Below are 22,856 nucleotides of genomic sequence, written 5' to 3' on the forward strand. Positions count from 1 at the left end.
ATTATCTATGTTTACATACAGTGGCTACCTATCTTTTTGATGTGGCTTAACGACACATTGTTTGGAAAGATTATAAAGTATGTCATTTAACTATAAACAACATGAAGCATGTCTCATTGTAAATCTCTTTGGGACTTCTGCTGTGAGAAACGTTACACAAATTTAGTAAACATAACCCAACCAAAAGCAAAGTTCTACACTGTTCTTCAGAAACATGGGAAAGTATGAAGCATCAGCTGTGGGAACCAATGTTACCCTGCCTTCTTTTTGCAAATCCCACTGGGTTAAATGGTTTTTAATAGGAAACCTTCCATAATATCCTACTTTGCAAATGGGAAATGTGAGCCAAGTTGTAAAATATTATGTTATCGCAATTGAATACTTTGATCAAACCATATTGTAAGTTTTCAGTCTGCAGACTGGACCAGAATATCACAGCTAGAGCCCTCATCTGAAGATGGATATTCTGGAAACATGACATAGCTAGGGGCTTATAACTTTATGTCAATTTTTAGTTTATCCCAATTCCTTCATTTTAACAAGCAAACCTTATGACATGTGAACATGTCATATATCTATCTTGAATTTTCCAACATGCATCTTCACTGGATGTCCATGAGTTCCAATATTATGAGAGAGGGGGGAAAACTTTTTCCTATTCACTTTCTCCATGCCATGTATAATTTTATGACCCTGAACAAATCCTTTGGGGAATTCTACTTTGCTGGACTCAGTGGACTTAATGATCTCTTTGACATACAGAATGGCACCATGTCCTGTGTGTCCTTCCCTGTCCGTCCTATAGAGTTTATAACTGAAGATAACCCACTGGTTTCCTCCATTCCACCAGGTTTCCATTATGCCCACTGTATGAAGTACATGGCAGCCATGAGTGCTGTGAATCATTTAAAGCCATAAGCGCAGTTCCTTATCTTAAAATACATTTAATAAGATACAGATTAATAATCAGAAGCATATCGGAACAACAAAACAGCTCTGCTTTTATCTTCAAGTCATTTCTCACATGCTCCTTATCGAAAACCCAGCTATTGAGACGTAATAAAAATGATAGCAGTGACACATCAGTAGAACAGACTTTATAGTAATAATGTTTTTAAGGAGAAAGGGGAGGACATCATAAATATTCTGAGTCCTAACTTACCTTTGAAATGTACTAAAGGGCTTGCAGTTTACCAGGTTGGCTTCAAATCCCAGTTAGTGTTAACCAGGTGGGAACTGGAGGGAGTGCCTTTGGTGGAGAGGGAGAAGACATGGGTAATGAGTACATGATCCAATGTTTCTTAAGGCTTAGAAATTTTACATGCAAAACAACCATCACATACAAATCGCACACAAAAACCCCCAGCTCATTGAGTTCTGTGTCTTGCTCAGCAAAAACAGCTGCCATTGGTTACTGTCATTCATATATTGGGTTCAGCCACTGCTATCTAGGTTCAGCTGCTACAACAGTTTTGTAACTGTTTTATTTGTTTTATAATTGTATGTTTTATTGTTGAAACCTGCCCTGGGTCCTTATGGTGTGTGGCAAGTGAGAAATCTAATAAACAACAACAACAACAAAATAGTAGTACATGATTTGCACTGGTATTTAATTGCTGTATGTTAACTTTGAGTGCATGACGTTGCTGGTGTGTATTTTAAACATGGCTGGATGAAAGATTAAGATATAGGATTGCCCTGAACCTTTTCCAGAGTGTTTTAGTTTGATAACTGTAACAAGTTTGCAGTGAATTCTCCAACTGTATTTGAAACAACATGCTGGCACCAACCCTTCGCCTGCCTAACAAATTGTTGCTGGAGAGGAAGGATTTGGCCCAAAGAGTTCTCCAAGTACAATCCCCCCACCAACAATCACTTGGACTCCTAATATGCTATCTCTGAAACAAATGCACTCACCATTGATCACTGCCATTCTGCATTCTCTTCATTACTGAAGCAACTATTTGGGAGACATAATTGGACTTGGGGGCAATGTGCCAAGGGGCATACTTTCTCTTAGTCAAGCTATTTGCATCCCTCTCTTCCAAGTTGGCAGTGAAAGGAGAGCTAGGCTAAGAGTGGCTGCTCAGAAACTGGTTATCAGGATGATCCTTGGAAAGGCTTGAGAGCAATTGGATGTAAAGTCAGCTTCCTGATCGGCAGCTGTTTGTGTTGGCTGCTTGGTTAGCACAATTGCCCCAGGACTCTAGGGCTAGTGTGTACAAAATGCTCTCAGCTGTCAGAATTATATAGTGCATGCATGTGATTTTTAGCGTATAGAAAATGGAAGGTCTGAATGTCAGTATAATCTCTTAGTGCAAGGGGCTTCCACCCTGCCCTTTTCCTGGAATGCCTGCACACACTAACACCCAAATTTAAAAATAGTAAACTACTCTTCAGTTGTTCGGCTTTACTGATCTAAGTTCACTAGCTTCTCCTTCCTTTTTTTGTGCATGTGAAACCGTTTTGCAAGGAATGCTTTGTTTATATTAGGATACACATTCTTTTTAATTAGATTTTTGACTCAACTGGAGGGCATGGATTTACTGGAACACAGCTACCTCAGAATTCCAGTAATTCTACCGAGGTAAGGGTTCTAAATCTTTGCTGTTCACTATTTATCACACTTTCTGAATGTGTTTCTTAAATCATGATTTATCTATGTTTCTCTCTCCCTCCTCTCCCCCCCAAAGAACCACTTAATACATTTTGTAGTAAAAAGGATTAGCTAGTCATGTGCATGTGAAACTATTAGCAAGTCATAACTTATATACATTTGGCCACACCTTAATGTTTCATGGATTTATAAGTAGTGAATTCCTATTGAATCCTAATCCTCAAACAAGGAACAGAAGGCATGGCTACCTATATATTCAATATTCGTTTAACATGGGTAGTTGTAATTTGATACAGATTAGTCTTTAAAAACTGAAGCAATCATTATGTATGTATGTATGTATGTATATCTTAAACCCCTTGTGCAGCTGTATGAACTGCAAACCAAAGGAAACTTTTTGACTGATTTTCTCCAATCCCACCCTCCTTTTGATCTATTAGTATGTCCTCTTTGTGTTTTCCTCTATCCTTTAGTCGGCATGTGCTAGGAATACTCATTTTTCTACTACAAGAAGAAATTGTCATGTAGATTTCCTCTGGGGTAAGCAGGCTTCAGGACCAAACCAGCTGTCATAATTGAAAAGCTTTTAATGAGCGAACACTTCAATAATACCATAAGCATAGCTGGCTGTGCATCACTTCAATGGTCCTGTCAGCAGGACTCAGCAGGACTCTAGGCCTTTTATTTCAAACTTAAGCTAAACCTGTTTGCTTTCTTTTTTCTTGGGAATAGAAGTGCACCCTCCATCTTAATATCCAGTACCCTGGTTAATTCACGTACTTGTTCATTCTGGAATTTTAAAAGCTTAAATTATTTTCTTAAAAGGCATTTTATCACCAGCACCTACAAAGTGTGCCAGTTGACACGTCACACTTTCAAAAATTATTTTCCCAAACAGTGAAAAGTCTTATAAGGTGGTGGTGGTTGTTTAGTCATTTAGTCATCGTGACCCCATGGACCAGAGCACGCCAGACACTCCTGTCTTCCACTGCCTCCTGCAGTTTGGTCAAACTCATGTTGGTAGCTTCGAGAACACTGTCCAACCATCTTGTCCTCTGCCGTCCCCTTCTCCTAGTGCCCTCAATCTTTCCCAACCTCAGGGTCTTTTCCAGGGAGTCTTCTCTTCTCATGAGGTGGCCAAAGTACTGGAGCCTCAGCTTCAGGATCTGTCCTTCCAGTGAGCACTCAGGGCTGATTTCCTTAAGAATGGATAGGTTTGATCTTCTTGCAGTCCATGGGACTCTCAAGAATCTCCACCAGCACCATAATTCAAAAGCATCAATTCTTCGGCGATCAGCCTTCTTTTCTTCTTTACCTTATAAGGTAGAAGACCTCTTTATCTGACCTTCTTGTGCCTTGGGATGCTGGGATGGGTTTGTTAGTATTATTTGTATAGCTCATGGGTAGAGCATCTGTGTTGCATTCAGGAGGTCCCAAGTTCAATATTTGGCATCTCCAGGCAGGACTGGGAGAGATTCCTACCTGAACCCCTGGAGAGCAGACAATACTGAGGAAGATGGTCTGTTTCAATATAAAGCAGCTTCCTTGTGCTCCTAATGTGGACAAGGCTGCATTTGAAGTGAGATCTTTTAAATGCAACTTTATAATTGGACAAAAGCTTGTCTTCTGAATATCTCTTGATCTTTCCTCTCACTGTCTTTTTTTTTTTTTTTTTTTTTGCATACATCCTGTACTTTGGAAATTTATTGGGATATTGCTCAGAAGTGTTCAGTAGCTTTCAAGTCAGGTGGAAAAATCTAAAATTTTATAATGAGCTTGGATTTTTAAACCAAAACTATTCCTTCTGTGGAACTTGGTTTATGAGCCACTGGTCTTATGTCTGCTAAATGAATAAGATTGGGCATTCCATCTATGTAAACGTTTGAAGGACTTGAATAACTGTCTGCAGATTTGTAGGAGTTTCTACAGTTCCTTCATGCCTCATCCAACAACTTTTTTTTAAAAAAAAGTGATTCATCATAGCTCGCAAAACCACCAAAGTTGGAAACAAGCCTATTCTGTTAGGAAATTTTGAAGAAAAACAAAAACGAACCGTTACAAGAGACTTCCTGATGAGTTCAGTGAAGCACAGCCCCATTAAATGTTCCATGCAGGTTTTCTGAGGTGTTTCATATAAAATTTGTGACAAAACAAAGACAGGAAAATCATGAAGTAACCAACTGCTCTTCAACCAACACCGTGGCAAAGCATAGTACACTCTACAACCCTGGCATAGATTTATGGAAAACAGAACGTGTTGTCGGGCCTCTGCATGGCTATGGATGAATAAAGTACTGTGGTTATTACTCACTCTGCAGACGTTACTGGGTGGGAAAATACAACCCCTTTAGATTCAAAGATGGAAAATTTGGATGGAGTAAAAAAAATGTAAACCACCATAGAGCGTTTCCATGAAACAATCAAAACTTTTACAAATGTTTTTGTTTACTTACCCCTGGTCACAGTAAACCTAGAACAGTTTGTAAAGACTCACGCCTATATGAATTTTAGGCGTTGTTTTAGAACAAGTGTCTGTCTGTTATCACATTGCTCTGGGACCTGGATGGTTTTGACAAAGGTAGTTGAGGTTTGAAAATTGGGAAGATAAAAGAAACTTAAGCCTTAAAAAAACCCCACCAAAAACTGTTAGTAGTGTGAATCCCCTGCATTACATTTCTGTTTCCAGATAGTATTGAAACGGAGTGCCCTCTGCTGATGAAATTTACACAAATCTGAACATCTGAAAATGATTCTGTTGAATCATTTATACACTGTATATTTTTTGTGTATCGTTTTCTCACTTTGAAAAGCACATGAAGAGAAAAAGAATCAAACTCATTTGGAGAGCAGAGGTCATTTAATGGAATTACCGTATATATTCTTTTCCACTCTTGAGTGCTCAAGATCGTGCGATACAGACATTTGTATTGTGACTATATGGAATGGCTTTCATGTACCTCATGTATGAAGTGATCTTAAGTGTGGTCCCAAAGTTTCTGGGGCAACCCAGTCAGATGGGTGGGGTTATAAATAATAAAATTACAATTATTAGTTGAAATTAGAGTGACTTAGTTCCTACCCCTCCTCCTTGTGTCATCTCCATTCTTTTTTCCCCATTTTCCTGCTGCATTAGCAGCAGCAGTGCTGTTGGTGTTTCTGCTGCCCCTTGCACCTCATCCTTGCTTTGCTTTGAGAAAGGACCAAGAGGGTTGGTCCTTCCTCTAAGTGAGGCATTCTGGGTGAATTGACCAGGAAAGCGCTTCTGCTGTCACTGTGATGAGAAATTCTAAGTAAGTACATAAAGTCCAGTAAAGTTACTGGAAAGTGATTGTACAAAGAAGAAGAAGATTTAAACACTATTTCAGTGCAGCAGTGTTGCAGGAGCTGTCCTGGTCACTTCTCACAGAATTCCTCACTCTGAGAAAAGAACACCTTGGTCCTTTCTCAGAGTGAAGCAGGGAAGTGATGTGAGTGGTGGTATAGAGCCTAGCATCACTGGGTGGGAGTCTGCCTGAGGTTTTGGCCACAGCAGGATGAGGACTGGGAATCCCAGCTGGCCAGCCAATAATGAGGTAAATGGGTGGGGGACCTGGGAGGGGTGCCAGTTTACCACCAACTGGGTCAATTGCCTCATGATTGGGCCAGGCCTCCTTAAATAGAACTGTGTATCATGGTTCTGTGAGTTGTGATTCAGTGAACTTCTTAGGTTGTATTCATGCAATGTCCATCCTATTCTCCAAATTCTTGTTTGCTTTCCTGTAACCCTCTTGTCAGCTGATTGTCTCTTGTGAGTGCAGCATGTAGGAGGCAGAGGTATGGTGGTGGGAAATTAGAACAAAAGCCACATTGTTATTTCATTCTAGTAATCTTCTTTCACTCAGATTATACAGTGGTACCTTGGTCCTCAAACTTAATCCATTCCGGAAGTCTGTTCCAAAACCAAGGCGTGCTTTCCCATAGAAAGTAATGCAAAATGGATTAATCCATTCCAGACTTTAAAAAACAACCCCTAAAACAGCAATTTAACATGAATTTTACTATCTAACGAGACCACTGATCCATAAAATGAAAGCAATAATCAATGTACTGTACTATAAAATATTGTAGATGATAAAAATTAAAATTATTTTTTTCTTACCTGCACTGATGATAGTCATTGTTTGGATGGGGGGCTTTTATTCATTTCTGCAGTCACACAATCAATCAATCAGTAGCTGAACTGGGTTCCACACAGTCACAAAAACAAATATGCAAAATAAATAGCAAAAACAAAAGTGCCAAACTGAATCCATTCCGGAAGTCAGTTTGACTTCCGAAATGTTCAAAAACAAAGGCACAGCTTCTGATTGGTGCAGGCACCCCGGAAACAATAGCCAACAGCCACATCAGCTGTTCGGCTTCTGGAAAACTTTTGAAAACCGGTACACTCACTTCTGTGTTTTTGGTGTTTGGGAGCCAAGGTGTTTGAGTACCAAACTACCATAGTACTATAGTATACTCTAGTTGGGTTAGCCAAAATGGAGAGTGAGGTGTTCATACCCCAATGTGTGAATGTTAACACAATTATTAGTAGACAATGGACTCTTTGTTTGAAAAATATCAGTAACAAATAACAATATTTAAGTGATACTGCTTTACTAAATTGTTATATTTTTCTTCCAGCAGAAAGTAGATGAATTTCTAAATGTGTACTGCCCAGCTCCAGAAAGTTGTTCAAAAGAAAATACCTGGGACATCCAGTCACCTGTTCACTTTCCTGATGGCCAAGGAGTAATGCTAGCTCTCAAGCCAGAACACAGAGTAGATGATGTTTTGACTCTGGCATGCAAGGTACAGTATTCTTCATCTTAATTTGTCTGGCTAATCCCACTGCTTAGAACTTTAAAGCCCAGGTGTTGCATCCTTGCAAATATGTATATATGGCTTTAAAGGATTCTGTGTAAGATGATACAGCACACAATGCAGTTCAGTCTCCAGTAAAGCTAAGCACCAGATTTTAACCTACTATATTTTTCTGTCTCTAAAATTATGAATTGGCTTTGCCCCCAGTATAGCCAAAAGATATGTAACAGTGAAGCATGGTATGAAAAAGTTGAATCCCAGGATCTCAGAATGTACTATAAAAACAAATTGATTTAGAAAGCCAAATCATAATGTATTTTTTTTCTCCAAAACCACTGAAACAGCATTTTAAATCATAAGAAAAAATGCATTATACAGAAAGCAATAACATCAATGGACGTATCCTTAGTAAAATATAGGTAATGCACTCATAAACCCTAATGACTTGAATGCAAACATACCCATGTGCACAGAATCACAGTTAGTGGCAAAAAGTAACCACACACACACACACACATATATATTTTTGACACAAAATCCAGTCATTGAATGCCTGAAAAACCCAAATTAAGCCCAATTAAATTTATTTGATTTTAATAATACTGGAGTGTGTTCAGCTTTTTATTGTGCTGCTTCTGGATAAGCAAAGCAAAGTGGCAAGTGTGGGTGATGGGAGAGAGTTTGGCCTAGGGGTTGCCCTCTGAATCACCCTTGATGGTTATTGATAGACTTCACCAGTAAAATTAGTCTGGGCCTCTCAGTTTAAGGTTAGCCTTAAAGTACAGTGGTGCCTCGCAAGACGAAATTAATCCGTTCCGAGAGTCTCTTCGTCTTGCGGTTTTTTCGTCTTGCGAAGCACGGCTATTTACGGCTTAGCGGCTTTAAGAAAAAGGAAACAAACTTGCAAGAACTTGCAAGACGTTTCGTCTTGTGAAGCAAGTCCATAGGGAAAATCATCTTGCGAAGCGACGCAAAAACCGAAAAACCCTTTCGTCTTGCGCGTTTTTCATTTTGCGAGGCATTCATCTTGCGGGGCACCACTGTAGCTTCACTTTAGGTGCCATAAATAGGACATGTCAGTCTTGCACACCCTTAACTGCCCATGGTCATATAGGAGAAGGGGAGAGGGGAGGATCAGGCTTTTCCTGGCATTACTACTAGATGTTAATATGCTTGGCTTTAATTATACAAAGTCACTACAAATATATGTATTTAAATTGCTTTTATTACCCACTTTAGCTTCTAGTTTTATCTTTGTGTTTCCTATTCTATGAACTAATAAGGGAAAAGGCAATGTATTATAGGGAATGCCACTAGGTGGCGGGAGAGACCTGAAGCCTGGGGGAAAGGGAAAATTGAGAAAATACTGTTATTGGAACAAGGAAAACCTTGAAGAAGAACTATAATAACCTCTCATAAAAACAAACTACTTTGTGGTAAAATATCTGTGTGTAGATACTGGGGATTTATTTATTTTTTGTAGCTTCTCTTTTTGTATATATCACTTCATTGATCTGAAGTTATTTTGATTTCTTTTTCAATTAAAACTTTGTTTCTGTTTTATCTTTCTTTCTGTTCTGAATACTTTTAATGTTTTTCATAAGCAGTCTCTTAATGCTGACTCCTTTCTGCTACATCTTTCCTGGTTCTTTTTTCTTACATTTCCATACTTCTCTGGTGAGTGCTGGGAGTCTTCATTCTTTAGTGCAAAGTGGTGTTTGAATGTTTGTGTGTGTTTTGCATTTGTGTCTGGCACAAGGGTGGTGGATAAGGACAAAAGGGGGGGCATAGGTTGCTTGTCTCCCACTGTATTTAAATAATCTGACTGTGTCTGTGTAGTAGGTACAGTTAAGGATCTTCCCCATTACCTGCTGACATCATTTTTATACTTGGATAAGAATGACGATTTCTAGCTTCCTATTTAGATCTAACAAAAGATTATTGCATATCAGGTTGATATGTTTCTAAATGAACATACAAATACCAGAGCAAGGTAAGATAATAAATAGAAAATATATTAATGCAGGAGCATTAAAAAGAGCCACATACCCAATTGCTTTACAGTACTTTGCTTAAAAAACTACTGCTTTATAATATAATCTATCCTTTTACAAATATGTACACATAGTCACAGAAATAATATTTGAACTCATCATAGACCAGGTTCAAGGGAAATAATCATGATCCAGAGAAATGAGTCACAATAGCATAAAAAGAGCCTTGCTAGATTCAGCTAATGTCCCAAATAGTCCAGCATCCTGTTGTCCCAGTGGCCAGTCAGATGCCTGTGAGTAGCCTCTGGACGCCTTATGCTTGTTTGCTGCCTCCTTCTCCTTTCTGTTCTCCCTTCACCTCACAATATGGTGAACGCTCAAACATCTGAATCAGGAAACAGTGGTTTAAAGGCCTCTTTGAAAAATAGAATATGTAAGCCAAGTACTGATCCGGAACTACAGGGAGCGCTTAAACTACAAATGAAGATTAGGATACTTTGCCATACAATGGAAAGTCAGCCATACAATGGAAAGGGGAAAAAGAGAGGGTGTGAGCAAATGGATCCATCTTGATATGATAAACTGTAGCAGTCAAGTTCACAAGGTGTGAACTGGGACCTGGTCAACTTCAGCAGCTTAATTGCATCAGAACATTTGCAATGTACCATGTACATTTGGCAGTTCTCTTGAGGTGTAAGGTGCTGAAGAAGACAAACTCATGTGAAAGCAGCAATAACACAAACATGTCTTTTAAAGAATGGATGATACCATGAAGCAGTTGATTTTATATACAAATTTGGATATGTTGCTATTTTTCTTACATTCCGCTACATGTCTTCATATACTTTATGGATTATTATAGTGGTGAATGATAGATACAGTTTAGTATATTAGGCTACTGTTCATTTACTTGTTTGCCTAAACAAATAAACAAACCAGGAAGAGTGCTTTATTTGTAGCATCAAAGATTCATTGAGATTTTGTAAATAAAAACTTGGTCATTTACAGCAGTAATAGTGCTGGTTATCAACATCTCCTGAAATGTTTTATTTGGATAACAACCACTTACTGGTACTTTTTTCTTTGAAAAAAACTTCTGCTGGTTACTCAAAGTTGAAACTAAATTGATACAAATTGTGCAGGATTGCAACCATTTCCAAGTACAGTGGTACCTTGGTCTACGAACTTAATCTGTTCCGGAAGTCCGTTCTTAAACCAAAGCGTTCTTAAACCAAGGCGTGCTTTCCCATAGCAGTGGGGGACTCAATTTACAAATGGAACACACTCAACAGGAAGCGAAACATGTTCTTATTCCAAGGCAAAGTTCACAAACCAAAACACCTACTTCTGGGTTTGCAGTGTTCTTAATCCAAGTTGTTCATAAACTAAGCTGTTCTGAAACCAAGGTACCACTGCATTTGTTCATCCAGGTTTTATGGAATAGATCCTTCATTCTTTGTGCTGGCATTCTTTTTTTTATTAATGTGACAAATCCAAGAAACACACATTTAAATCAGATAAATCAAAATGTGACAGGCATTGCAAAAATCACATTGTGCCCAAAATCTTGCTGAATTACCTTGTTCAACTAAATAATGTGTAGCTAGAAGATGCAATCCCATGAGCCGAGTTCCATTCAACAAAAAGATCCCATGAACTAAGTTGTGTTTGCAGCAGAAAGGGCTTCTTCAGCACTCTTTAATAGAAGAGGTGGGGGAAGGCAGTATTTGCCAGTCCTTTCTGAAGCCTCCTGCACCCTCCCATCTGCTCTGCTGGGTTGAGGGGACCCTTCCTGGGAGGTGGCATGGAGGGTTGCAGCCTCCATTGGATCAAATCCTTCTTTGCATGTAAGGACTCTTTTTGAGCATGGAAGGGCCTGATAGGTACCAACCCTATCTCTTAATGGGTGCACAGACTGTTTTGTTTGTGCTGTTAATTTGTTGATGCTTGAAATGAGATCTGTGCAACCTCAGCTTTATCCTAAGGAACAGTACCTCAAGGGTTTCACTCTGTAAGGACAATCTCTTGAGGGAAGTCCTCCCTCTTCCGTTATTTAGCTTCCTGGAGGTAACACATGTTGTGGAAAAAATAGGTGGTGTTTCACGATCTCAGAGGAAATTGGCAGTAAAGTGTTCAATAAAAGCCAGCTGATGCAGAACATCCTTCTCTTAACAGCCTGTGTGCACATATGCATTTTATACATCAGATGTGTATGTTTCACGGAGCAGAACTAAGCCATCCGGAAGACCTGTAGAAACTTAACAGATGTCAGTTTAAACTGAGGAAGAGAACAAGGTTCAAAGTTTATTTACCCACCTTACCAGACAGTTAATTTTATGTGCAGGAATAAACATTATAAACCTTTTGATTTTTAAAAGCAACAAAACTGCTGCTGTGAAATCTGTACAACTTAAGTTTATTTATGGTGGTTATTTAGGAAGTGGCTTATTGAAGATTGCTGTTGCATCATTTGGTGACTGTATCTGTGTGCATCTGCTGTGACATCTAGACTTTTAGAAATGATTTCTGAATTCTAGATATATTATTTTCATCCATTAGATTAAGCAGCTGGAACCAAGACACCATGGCTTACAACTTAAAAGGCTCACTGATGAAAATATTGAGCACTATGTTCCTGAAGTGTACGAATACATACAAGATCAGGCAAGTGACACAATGAAAGATGTGCAATTCATTCTTCAGACCTTTTACTTGTTGGACTGCACCCTTGTATTATTGATTGATTGATTGATTGATTGATTGATATACCATCCTTCATCCAAAGGTCACAGGGTGGTTCACAACATACAAATGAAAAAGGTAGACAAATATTGCAAGATGGAGCAGAGTTGGACTCATTCAACACTTGCTCTTCATCAGTCACATTGTTGCAGAGGGTTGGACTAGATGACCTTTGTTGTCCCTTCCAGCTCTACAATTCTATGATTCTTTGAAATAGGTTAGAAACCACTATATGTGCTGGAGGAGGAAGATTTGTGTTTATTCAGATGGGACTACTTAATAAATATGGGTAGAAGGTTGCAGTTTCTTCCTGGGTTCACTCTGAAAGAAACATTTGAGGCACGCCAGCCTTAATGCATGAATACCAAATGAATTGGGTGGACATAAATTTGAAATACCTAGCTCTAGTTTAGGGCTGAATTATACTTGATGCTAAATGTGTAATTAAAAATAATGGGGGTGGTGGTGGAAGGAAAAATATATAGGTGACTGTCCCAATCCCTTTTTGATATGTGAACAGGAAAGACACATGATCAAAGTCAGCATGTCTAGTTTGATCTAAATGATAAATAGTTGAATAGTTGGCACAAGTTAACTTTCACAACTCTTTCCATCCTCCACCTCTAAGGTGGTGTACAATGAGCACAAATGAGTATGGCACCTGAGGCACAAAACATAAATGGGATCCTGCTTGGTTAAAATATAGTAAATCAAATAACTGGTATCTCTCTACCTAGAAACTGTGACCCAGAGCAGCTGAAACAAAATTAGTCCAATGGTGATTAGGTTGGGAGTTCCTTCTAAGTAAATCTTTGGGATGTATTTCTCTACAGTTAAAAAGTTAAGATTGTATTTTCTCTCCTACAGATATATGATGAAATAGAAATCTTTCCTTTATGTATCTATCATGTGCATCTGACCAAGAATGAGGGTATAACTGATTTTGGTGAGTACAGTTTCCAAAATATAAATTTAAGAGATGCCGGTGCATCATAAACTACTACTACTAAGTTAAACTGAAGAGATTCAGTAACAGAGATTTATACCTGCCAATGCATGTACATACATTCTTTGGAGAAAGGGTGGGTGTGGATGAGTCATGCTAGAGGCCTATAGCCTTTAGCTGCTTCAAGAAGCCCATCACAGCTGGTGTCCTAACCTTGAACAGAAATCAGATGTGGGAGAACATATTCCCAAATTACACCAACGCACACCATTTACCCCTTTTTTCCAAGTTAAGATTGACTTCTTTTTTTGATCCTCTGGTGGTGTCGGAAAAATAGGCAGATCTTCGTGATGAGTTGGTTCATACTAACAGCCTGCTGTGTGGAAACAGCTGCCATGTGATAAGATTTGAAGTTGCTTCCAACATGGTATTCCTAATGTGTGCACTGACTTAGTTGCTAGTCTTTTGTTTAGTTGACCTTGATTGTGCTAGAAGGAAATTGTGGCTCCAGGGTATCCGGAGCCATTCTGTAGCTGCAGAACTTCCGTTTTAGGAGGACAACTGCAAAAATGAAACAAAATGTGAGACTTTTGAGTGCCAGTATATGTGTGTGGGGCAGGGAAACTAAGATGAACTGTGGTAGAAGTCATTTGGTAGGGAGTATGGGACTTCTGAAGACACCAGCCCTTCTTGCTACACAGTAAAGTATTAAAAAAATTAAAAATTCTGCATTTTATTAATAATTCTATAAACACAATTTTGCTTTCATGTCTCATGTTATGCAAAATATTCATAAGATGCAGTACCAGTGTGGTGTAGTGATTAGAGTGTTGGCCACAGGACCTGAGATGCTAGGTACCCATTCCCCACTCAGCCATGAAGCTCTCTGGGTGACCTTGGAGTCAGTCATAGTCTCTTAGCCTAACCCAGGCATAGGCAAACTTGGCCGGCCAGATGTTTTGGAACTACAATTCCCATCATTCCTGACCACTGGTCCTGTTAGCTAGGGATGATGGGAGTTGTAGTCCCAAAACATCTGGAGGGCTGAGTTTGCCTATGCCTATGCCTGGCCTAACCTAACTCACTGGATTGTTGAGAGGATAAAATGGAAAGGGGGGAATGAACCATGCTTGCCACCTTGAGCTCCTTGAACGAAAGGTAGGATACAAATGTAATAATAAAGGAATGAATAAACAAACACATATTTATTCATTTAATACAATTTATATGCCACTTACCATTAAAAAAAACCTCTTAAGTAGGACAGAATCAAAATACAGCAATTACACCTTTGTTGTAATATAAAAGAGGATTATTTTCAATTATAAGAGTATTTCAACTCACTATCTGATGATCTGATTTTTAGAATTGTTTTAAGACTAATTTAAAACAGCACTACTTTTTTTAACTCCAGGATTTGCGGTCACTGCACAAGTGGATGAATGCCAGCATCTCACCCATATCTTCATAAGTGATGTTCTCCCTGATGGGATGGCTTACAGAGAAGGTTTGTGCAGCCTTGTTACATATGTGTGTAGGCTTTGCTAATGAGGTATATATGGGAGTGAGTGCCCTTTTGCACAAAAAAGCAAATATCAACCTTGAGAAAATAACGGTTAGACATGTTCATTTCATCAAAGTCTATATAATGGCCTAATATGTAATAATATGAAGACCAGGGTACTGGTTTGAACAATTAAGGTGCTATACGGTTAGCTGAATATTTCTGACTGCTCCAATATGCTTACTCAATCTTCTTTTACTTTCTCTTCCTCATGCTCCCAGGGTTACGTGTGGGCAATGAAATCTTGACTATAAATGGAGAATCGGTGTGTGATCTTGACCTCAGACAGATGGAGTTATTGTTCTCTGAGAAAAGTGTGAAGCTGACTTTGACTACAAATCTTGGCCGCAATAAAAGTGCATTATGCACTTCGTGGTCAGATGGTGACATTTCCAGGGAAGCAAGAAACTCTCTACCCCCTCCTAACCAGTCACAACTCCTGGAGGAATTTCTGGATAACTTCAAAAAGAATACAGCAAATGGTGAGATACTGCTCATGATGGATGCTTCCTTCCTTCCTTCCTTTTTCATTTTGTCATAGCTGATTGCTTCTAGATAATATCAGGATGGTGTCTTCTTTTTAAAGTTCTCTATGTACCTAAAGGCCAAATGCAATTATTTTAATGTCATCTAAATGACGTTAGCCTTTAAAAAAGAAGAAAGAGAAAAAGACAGAAAGAAACAAGGCATCGAAAAAGGAATGAGTGGTTTATATGATCAGCTGATCTGAGAGGACATGTTTTTCAGAGTCTAATCTGCTGCTATTAGAACAGACCTGGGTGCTTCCCATGTCTGGGAGATAGGCAAGTTACATGTTCTAGATGGAGTTGCACTCTCTCTGAAGGAGCTAGTGCGTAGCTTTGGGTACCCCTGGATGCATCTTTCTTTCTGGAGGCCCAAGAGTCCTCTGTGGCAAGGAGTGATATCAGTCTGGTTGGGGTTCATAGCAGCAATTTTTCTGCCAGGGGAAGAAGCTGCCCTGGAAGCCTCGGGGGGAAGGCAGACCATACATTTCAAGAATAAGAGAGAAGCACAGGGCTTCTTCTTAAATATCTAAGCATAGCTGGGATATTTTTTAATGTGTCTTTAAAACACATTTGGAGGGCTAGTCTGGAGGGCCAGAAAGCCACTTAAAAGAAGCAGCAAAAGAAGCAGAAGCAGTAAAGGGGAGATGGTGGTAGCTGTTTGTTTCCGTACAGTTTTTAGGAGAAACATTAACAAATTATTGCAAATAAGCTGTGTTCAGCATAAGGGACTTTGATTTGGTGAGATCAGCAGAATTTCTTTCCTGGACACTAAATCACTATGGAAGGGTTGTAGCTCAGGAAGGGGTGTAGCTCAGGGACAGGGCATCTGTTTTGGATGCAGAAGGTCTCGGGTTCAGTTCCTGGTATCTCCAGATAGGGTTGGGAGAGACCGCTGCCCCAAACCCTGAAGGAGCTGTTGAAGGTCAGTGTGCTGAGCTATATGGGCCAGTTGTCTGGCTCTGCGTAAGGCAGCTTCCTTATGGGAGAAACTATGGGAGCATGTTCAGTATTCAAGGATGCAGATGACCATTGCCCAACATTTTCTTTTTATAAAAAGCCACCCAGGGGACTAGGAAATTGATCATAGAAATGGTATCTAAGAGACTGCTTAATCATTTCATATCCTGCCATATTTTAATTTTTACCCCAAAATGTCTCCCCAAGTTGCTTTTCCATTCATTGAGGAAATGATCCATATACATACTTTTTTCTCCATGGGTAAAAAGGCATATTGAGATGGTGATTTTTGAGCAGTAAAAATAGGCCACCGTTCCTTTGATCAAACTCATTGAATCCATGGCTGCATTTTATGTTCTTCTGAAGAAGAAAAAAAGTGAGCTTTTATTTGCTATGCAGTGTCTACACTGACCAGAGATGTGGTTTATTTTCTGCATCAGCAACTTGCCTACAGTAGAGGTTGCTATTAAACTTTGGCTGAAAGTGTAACTGAAGTGTGTTGTTCTTGGGTAAGTGATTAATGTGGTTGATTCAATGTATCAAGGGCTTTTGATCTGATATTTTCATACCTCTAAAAATTGAAAGGTCACTAAGGAGAATTTTCTAGGGTTGATTTAATTATAAAATAGCAGCTTTATTAGGTCATACTTAAAGTAAAAAATGATGGCAAGAATTGTGGCACAGTAAGAAGCATCTTCCTCATGGGTCGTAGTCCAATTTTAAATACTATTAAATTGACTGTTGGCATATAAAAGCTCATGTCATAAAACAAAAATTATGGTGCTAATTAATTACTCTTCATTTTATTAGGGCTATCACTCAGATTGTTAGCTTGATATCATAAGCCAGCATTACCTAGTTCATTCGCCATAGTAAGGGTATGTGCCCATTTACCGGATTCATTGTTCCATAGGGACATGTTTGCAACTTGTGTTAATCTCCATATATTATAATAGGAAATTGTTAGAAATGTATGTTGCTCCCAGACACCAAAGGATAAAAGGTATTTTGGCTTTGACTGTCTGATTCAGACAGCAACCAAGGCAGACGTGTTTACAATGAGTTGGGGGCAGGGATAATTATTCTAAATTAATCTCTGTGAGAGAGTCTGTCACATTTATCAGATTATAGTGTGTCGGCATTTAGTTTATGCATTTTCAAATGGCTTGTTATAGAAACCAGTACAGGCAGCACAGCTTTGACTGAATGCATCCGTTTAATGAGTTTACCCTTTTCTGCCCATGTTCTCTCACATTTTATGCCCTGACTTCATTTGCAGTGGCCTACCATCTTAGTTGGGACATGGGTGGCACTGTGGTCTAAACCACAGAGCCTAGAGCTTGCCGATTGGAAGGTCGGCAGTTCGAATCCCCGCAATGGGGTGAGCTCCCATTGTTCGGTCCCAGCTTCTGCCCACCTAGCAGTTCAAAAGCATGTCAAGTGCAAGTAGATACTTCCGGCAGGAAGGTAAACAGCGTTTCTGTGCGCTGCTTAGTCATGCTGGCCACATGACCCGGAAGCTGTCTGCGGACAAACGCTGGCTCCCTCAGCTTATAGAGTGAGATGAGTGTGCAACCCCAGAGTTGTTCACGACTGGACCTAACAGTCAGGGGTACCTTTACCTTTACCATCTTAGTTGTGTCTGCATGAGGTTGTGTAAAATCACTAGTTTTATATATGATTTATATATGATTTATATAGATCTGGGTCTTCCACTTCCAGCTCTGGTTTAAGTACAGCGGCCGTGGCGAACCTCTGGCCTCCAGATGTTGCTTGACTACAACTCCCATCATCCCTACCTACCATGCTGGCTGGTGCAAATGGAGTTGGAGTCCAGCCACATCTGGAGGGCCACAGGTTTCTCCAACTCTGACATACAGAATGGCTGCAATGATTCCCTTAGGTCAAAAGGCCCACCTAGTCCAGCATTTTGTTTCCAGTAATAGCCAGTTGGGTACTTCCAAGAAGTTCAAAAGCATAGCATGGAAGCACCAGCCCTTCTCCTGATAATTCATTTGTTGTTGTTTTTAATTAGAGCAATATCCGAGAAATTAACCGACCCACCTTAGTCATGTTCATTGCTCTGAGTGTGTCTGCTCTGAGTAAAGCTAAGTTTAACAATGTGCAATGTAAATTTCAGCTAAATGTGTTCTGCAATAAGGGGATATCAGTTCTTTACACAGTGCAGCACTCTAAAGCTCTCTTCATGACACTTGTTTCCTGTTCTGCTTTTAGGAAGGAGTTCACTAGATTAACTGGAAATGTTAACAAGAGCAGTTTTTAACAAAATGAATGCACTAGTCATTTCTATCGGTAGTAGTAGAGGATTTTATCAAGGCACCAGGTGTGCTAAGATGGTCATCTGTATCTAGTTAGGGTTTTCTTTTTTTGTTGTTTCGGAATCTTGTGGTGATCTGTAATGAGAGAACTAAGACAACAGGGACTGGGTGGGGGTGGAGAGAGAGAAAATGAGGAGGCTCTTTGGATAAGCTGAAAGCTAGCATTTCTTCTAATGGTTGCAAACTATGTCTGAAGCTTAAGCATTTTAGATTCACAGTTACCCATGTCTTTGCTACCATCTGTCAGGTTGTGAATTTCATTTTCTTTATGAATCATTCTTTGCTTACATAAGAAGGCTATTAAAGTAAACCTCCACATGGCCACTTGACAATAAAAGGTATGGAGGGTTTTTTTTTTAACTTTAATTTTCCACAGCTTTGAGTAAAAGTCTTAACTTTTACTACAAACTTAAGCATTTTGTCTTGATGTCATATATATACAGTGGTACCTTGGGTTAAGAACTTAATTTGTTTTGGAGGTCTGTTCTTAACCTGAAACTGTTCTTAACCTGAAGCACCACTTTAGCTAATGGGGCCTCCTGCTGCCGCTGCACCACCGCTGCACGATTTCTGTTCTCAACCTGAAGGAAAGTTCTTAACCTGAGGTAATATTTCTGGGTTAGTGGAGTCTGTAACCTGAAGCATTTGTAACCTGAAGTGTATGTAACCCGAGGTACCACTGTATATGTGTGTGTGTGTGTGTGTGTGTGTGGCCGGGGGAGAGGCTGACTGGGATTGCAAATCAAATCTTATTCATCTCTTCCTAATTATGCACAAAGATGTACTGAGCATTCACTACAATTCTCATCCCTGAAGTCATGACACTCATGGGCGAATCATGGAGGGGATGGTCAGATCCTGAGGAGGAATGGGAACAGCTTGGGCAACTGAAGGATCCTGGGGAGGGCTCCAGCAGGATGGGGGAGGTGGATCAGGATGCCAATAAGTTCCTGAGGCAGGATGGATCTTGGGGTGTGTGTGGGGGGGGGTGGAGATCTGGATTCAGAGGAGAAGACTGAGCAGGTTGTCAGAGGAGTGTCCCCCCCCTCTGGCACATCCTCCTGTCTGTGCAGAGCCTGCTAGTCTGGGGAAGTGACTGAGAGTAAGCTTGATGCTCTGGCTCCACCCCAGTTAACACAGAGATGCCAGCACCAGTGTGAACAAACTTCACCAGAGGCAACCCACTTGAAGGAGTGCCCATTTACTTGTGACTCTGGCCACTTGCCATGCAAATAGCTGTATCCACCCTGCTCTTCAATAGGAAGGTGCAGGGATCAACGTCTTAAATTTTGAGGCCTAGTTTCCAAAAATGAGGTGACAAATCTGTGATAGACACCTTTATATTTTTAGAGTGTGTACCCGTAACCTTTAATTTTTTGACAGAAATTTACAAATTTTGCAGGCCATTGTAGTTTCCTAAGAAGATTAAGCCTTGCTAAAATTTTAACACTGTGTGTATTGTGAAAGGGGGGTGTCTTTAAAACTTGGGGGTTAATAAGGGATTAATGTTCCCCACTCCATTTTTTGAGAATTTGTATGAAGAGGCATATATCACAGAGGTGTCTCTAGGTAAGAAACCTGCAAAATTCCAAGAGGATCGACTCAGGAATTGGAGAGCTATGATTCTGTTTACATTTACCCATTGAGATTACTTGGGCAAACACTGTCATTGAGATTTCTCCCACATTAATCAGCTAAGTGATTAATCAGCTGATTGGTCACAAGTATTTGTTTCAACTTGATTCTGAAGCATACAGTGTTTACTGTTAAATACTCCTAATAGCTTATTTTAATAAAAAGTGCTGAGCAAGTAATTAATGTAATAAGCTGATAATTAACAATGCATAGTGTTTTCAACAAGTGATTTGTGAAAGCTGGAAATGTGCTTATTCTGTTCTGTTGAAAACAGAATAGCATTATTTTTATCTTCTGGGCTGACCATTAACCTTGGGATTGTTGTTTGCAAAGGGAGAATTGTTTGTAGTTCATTCAACAGCTGTTTTCATTCTTCAGGATGCAATATAGTATTTCATTTGCTGCTCCCTTCAGCATTTTTCCAGTCATTACTAAATATCAGGACCACCAAGGTTTTGTACCTTCTTGAGGTTTGGCTCCATTCCTTAACTGCTTAAACAGAAGCCTTTCGGCAGCTTGCCTGATCAAAACATGTAGAAGAATATGAGAAACTTCTGATGTAAATAAATCTGACCCCATTCATGAAAACACCAGTACATGTGATTATATTTTTATCCCTAAGCCTTTCCTCTTTCCTTCAAAATATGAAGTATCTTGAGAGAGTATTTTGAGGTTTTCCCAGTATTTTAATTTGGGAGCAAAAGCGGGTACTGCAAGCATCCTTTTGTCAGCTGTTGCTTTATATCATTTTTACTATAGCTTTTGTTACACAGTGTTGTTATTTTGGTGGCTTTTTTATGGCATGACCTCTCCCTACAAGAGTAAGTTCATGTTCTGTACGTTCTGGAATGACTGATAAAGATAATTAGGTTCAAGAACATTCAAGCTGTATTTTCCTTGAGAACATATTTAAACCTCTTTTGTTGTCCACCGGCATTACACTTTCCATTCTTAAGTTGGGAATAGAGTAGTTGCTTTAGAAGACGATAATTAGGCATCTAAACAACATGACCAGTCCAATGAAGTTGATGTTGAAGAATCATTGCTTCGCTATATTAACTACTGTGTAGAACAACTGTTTTTATTCTGTTTCAAACGGATTGTGGAAGAGCAGTAACTCAGTATAACTAAATATCTTATTTTGCTATGGACCATTCACATTTCTACTCCTTCTCATATTGACAGCTTTTCCCCACAAGGTATTCCATCCTTGTTGAACAAATATATTGCCTGAGTTAAACACATACCCCATTAGACAGTCTGTGCTCTGAAACTCTCACAGGCATGACCTAGAAAACTGAACAAATTGCCTATACAGCTTTTCTACTTTGTGAGAGGTTGGGTACATCTAATTTTTGCTGTGCCATCTGCTTTTATTTTTAGTTCTCCATCCCCTCCCCTCTATTACTGTCAGAAGACTAGAAGGTAAAGCACACCTCCTTTTTCTGGCTTGGAAGAGTCTTTCCCACCTACCCATGCTCTTGACATTTGATAACACTTGATTTTTCCCTCCTGATGAGCAATAAGTCACTTGTTCAGAATAGAGCTATGAATGGCAGGAAGCATTCCCAGCACCAAGATATTTAAGAGCAAGTTCTCTATTCCTCCTTACTCCTCACTGTAATTTCCCCTTTATTTGCAGAGAGAAGGATGAGATGGCAAGAGAAGTGCTGATTAGAATGTAATTAAGGCTTCATTAATCAAGTGGGCTAAGAGGCAACATGTGAAGGCTGCATCTGCTCTCTTTTCTTACATTCATGAAAGAGAGGGTTTGGGGGGGTTTTGAAGCCCCCCCTCCATTGTTTTCCTAGCCTTCAATATGTTAGCACCAAAAACCTCTGCAGCACATGCGTGGTCTTTGCATCTGATAATTTTGATTATGCCCCGTTGTCAGCTTTTATTCTGTGGCCTGTACCTCTGTGAAAGTGCAAATACCTGCATTCCCTTATGGTTGACAAATATTTGGTTCCTTCTGTGACTATCACATCTGTGCACAGTCTGTTTGCCTTTAATTGAATAATCAACTGTAAGGGAATGATTTGGGAAACCATGGTGTACTCTTTGAATTCTGGTGGCTACATGATCATTTCTTTTGAATGACGGTGAGTCATAGATCTGCCTGCCTGTATAACACAATGTTATGTAAGGCATGTAATTAAGGAGCCACTGGTCACACAAGACTGAATACAGTCAAGCACTCACTGAAGTTGCCTGCCATTGTGGGTGCTCCATGGCTTCTGAGTGCCTGGGCAAAATATTTGGAGTGGTATTCAATTTGCCATTTGCTCTGATTGATCACTAAAAAGCAGTTTTGCATGGGGCAAAGCAATGGGACAAGAAGAAGTATGGATAAGCTCTAAGTTTTGCTCAGAGGAAACCCACTAATATTAGCTTGGTCATGTTCATTTATCTCAATGGGTATACTCTAAATAAAACTGAGTTGGATTCCACCCTTGGTTTTGTTGCAGTAAATTCATACTACCGTATTGGCCTGAATAAAAGCCACACTCTCCCCCCGCCCCCCATTCCAACTTTTCACGAAGTGCGGTTTCAATTCACAACCTTACAAAAATTGGCTTTTACGATATCGCTGTAGCATTTTCTTCTATGTTTTCCATTTTGGGGTGTGAGTGCCTGCGGAATTTTAAAGGTGCGGCTTATATTCGGGCCAATACAGTACTTGCCACAATTTC

General features: G+C 39.6%; 1 protein-coding gene across 1 annotated transcript in view; it reads left to right on the top strand.

Annotated features, from left to right (window-relative positions):
- Positions 1-22,856, top strand: part of TIAM2 (TIAM Rac1 associated GEF 2) — a 121,430-nt gene that overhangs the window by 64,362 nt on the left and 34,212 nt on the right. The window contains exons 10-15 of the mRNA XM_053382230.1: positions 2,516-2,587; positions 7,280-7,447; positions 12,013-12,117; positions 13,063-13,141; positions 14,556-14,648; positions 14,927-15,187. Of these exons, the coding sequence (XP_053238205.1) occupies positions 2,516-2,587; positions 7,280-7,447; positions 12,013-12,117; positions 13,063-13,141; positions 14,556-14,648; positions 14,927-15,187 (778 nt within the window). The remainder of the gene's footprint in view (positions 1-2,515; positions 2,588-7,279; positions 7,448-12,012; positions 12,118-13,062; positions 13,142-14,555; positions 14,649-14,926; positions 15,188-22,856) is intronic.

This window comes from Podarcis raffonei, chromosome 3 (genome assembly GCF_027172205.1).
Source record: "Podarcis raffonei isolate rPodRaf1 chromosome 3, rPodRaf1.pri, whole genome shotgun sequence".
In the NCBI taxonomy this organism is placed as follows: Eukaryota; Metazoa; Chordata; class Lepidosauria; order Squamata; family Lacertidae; genus Podarcis; species Podarcis raffonei.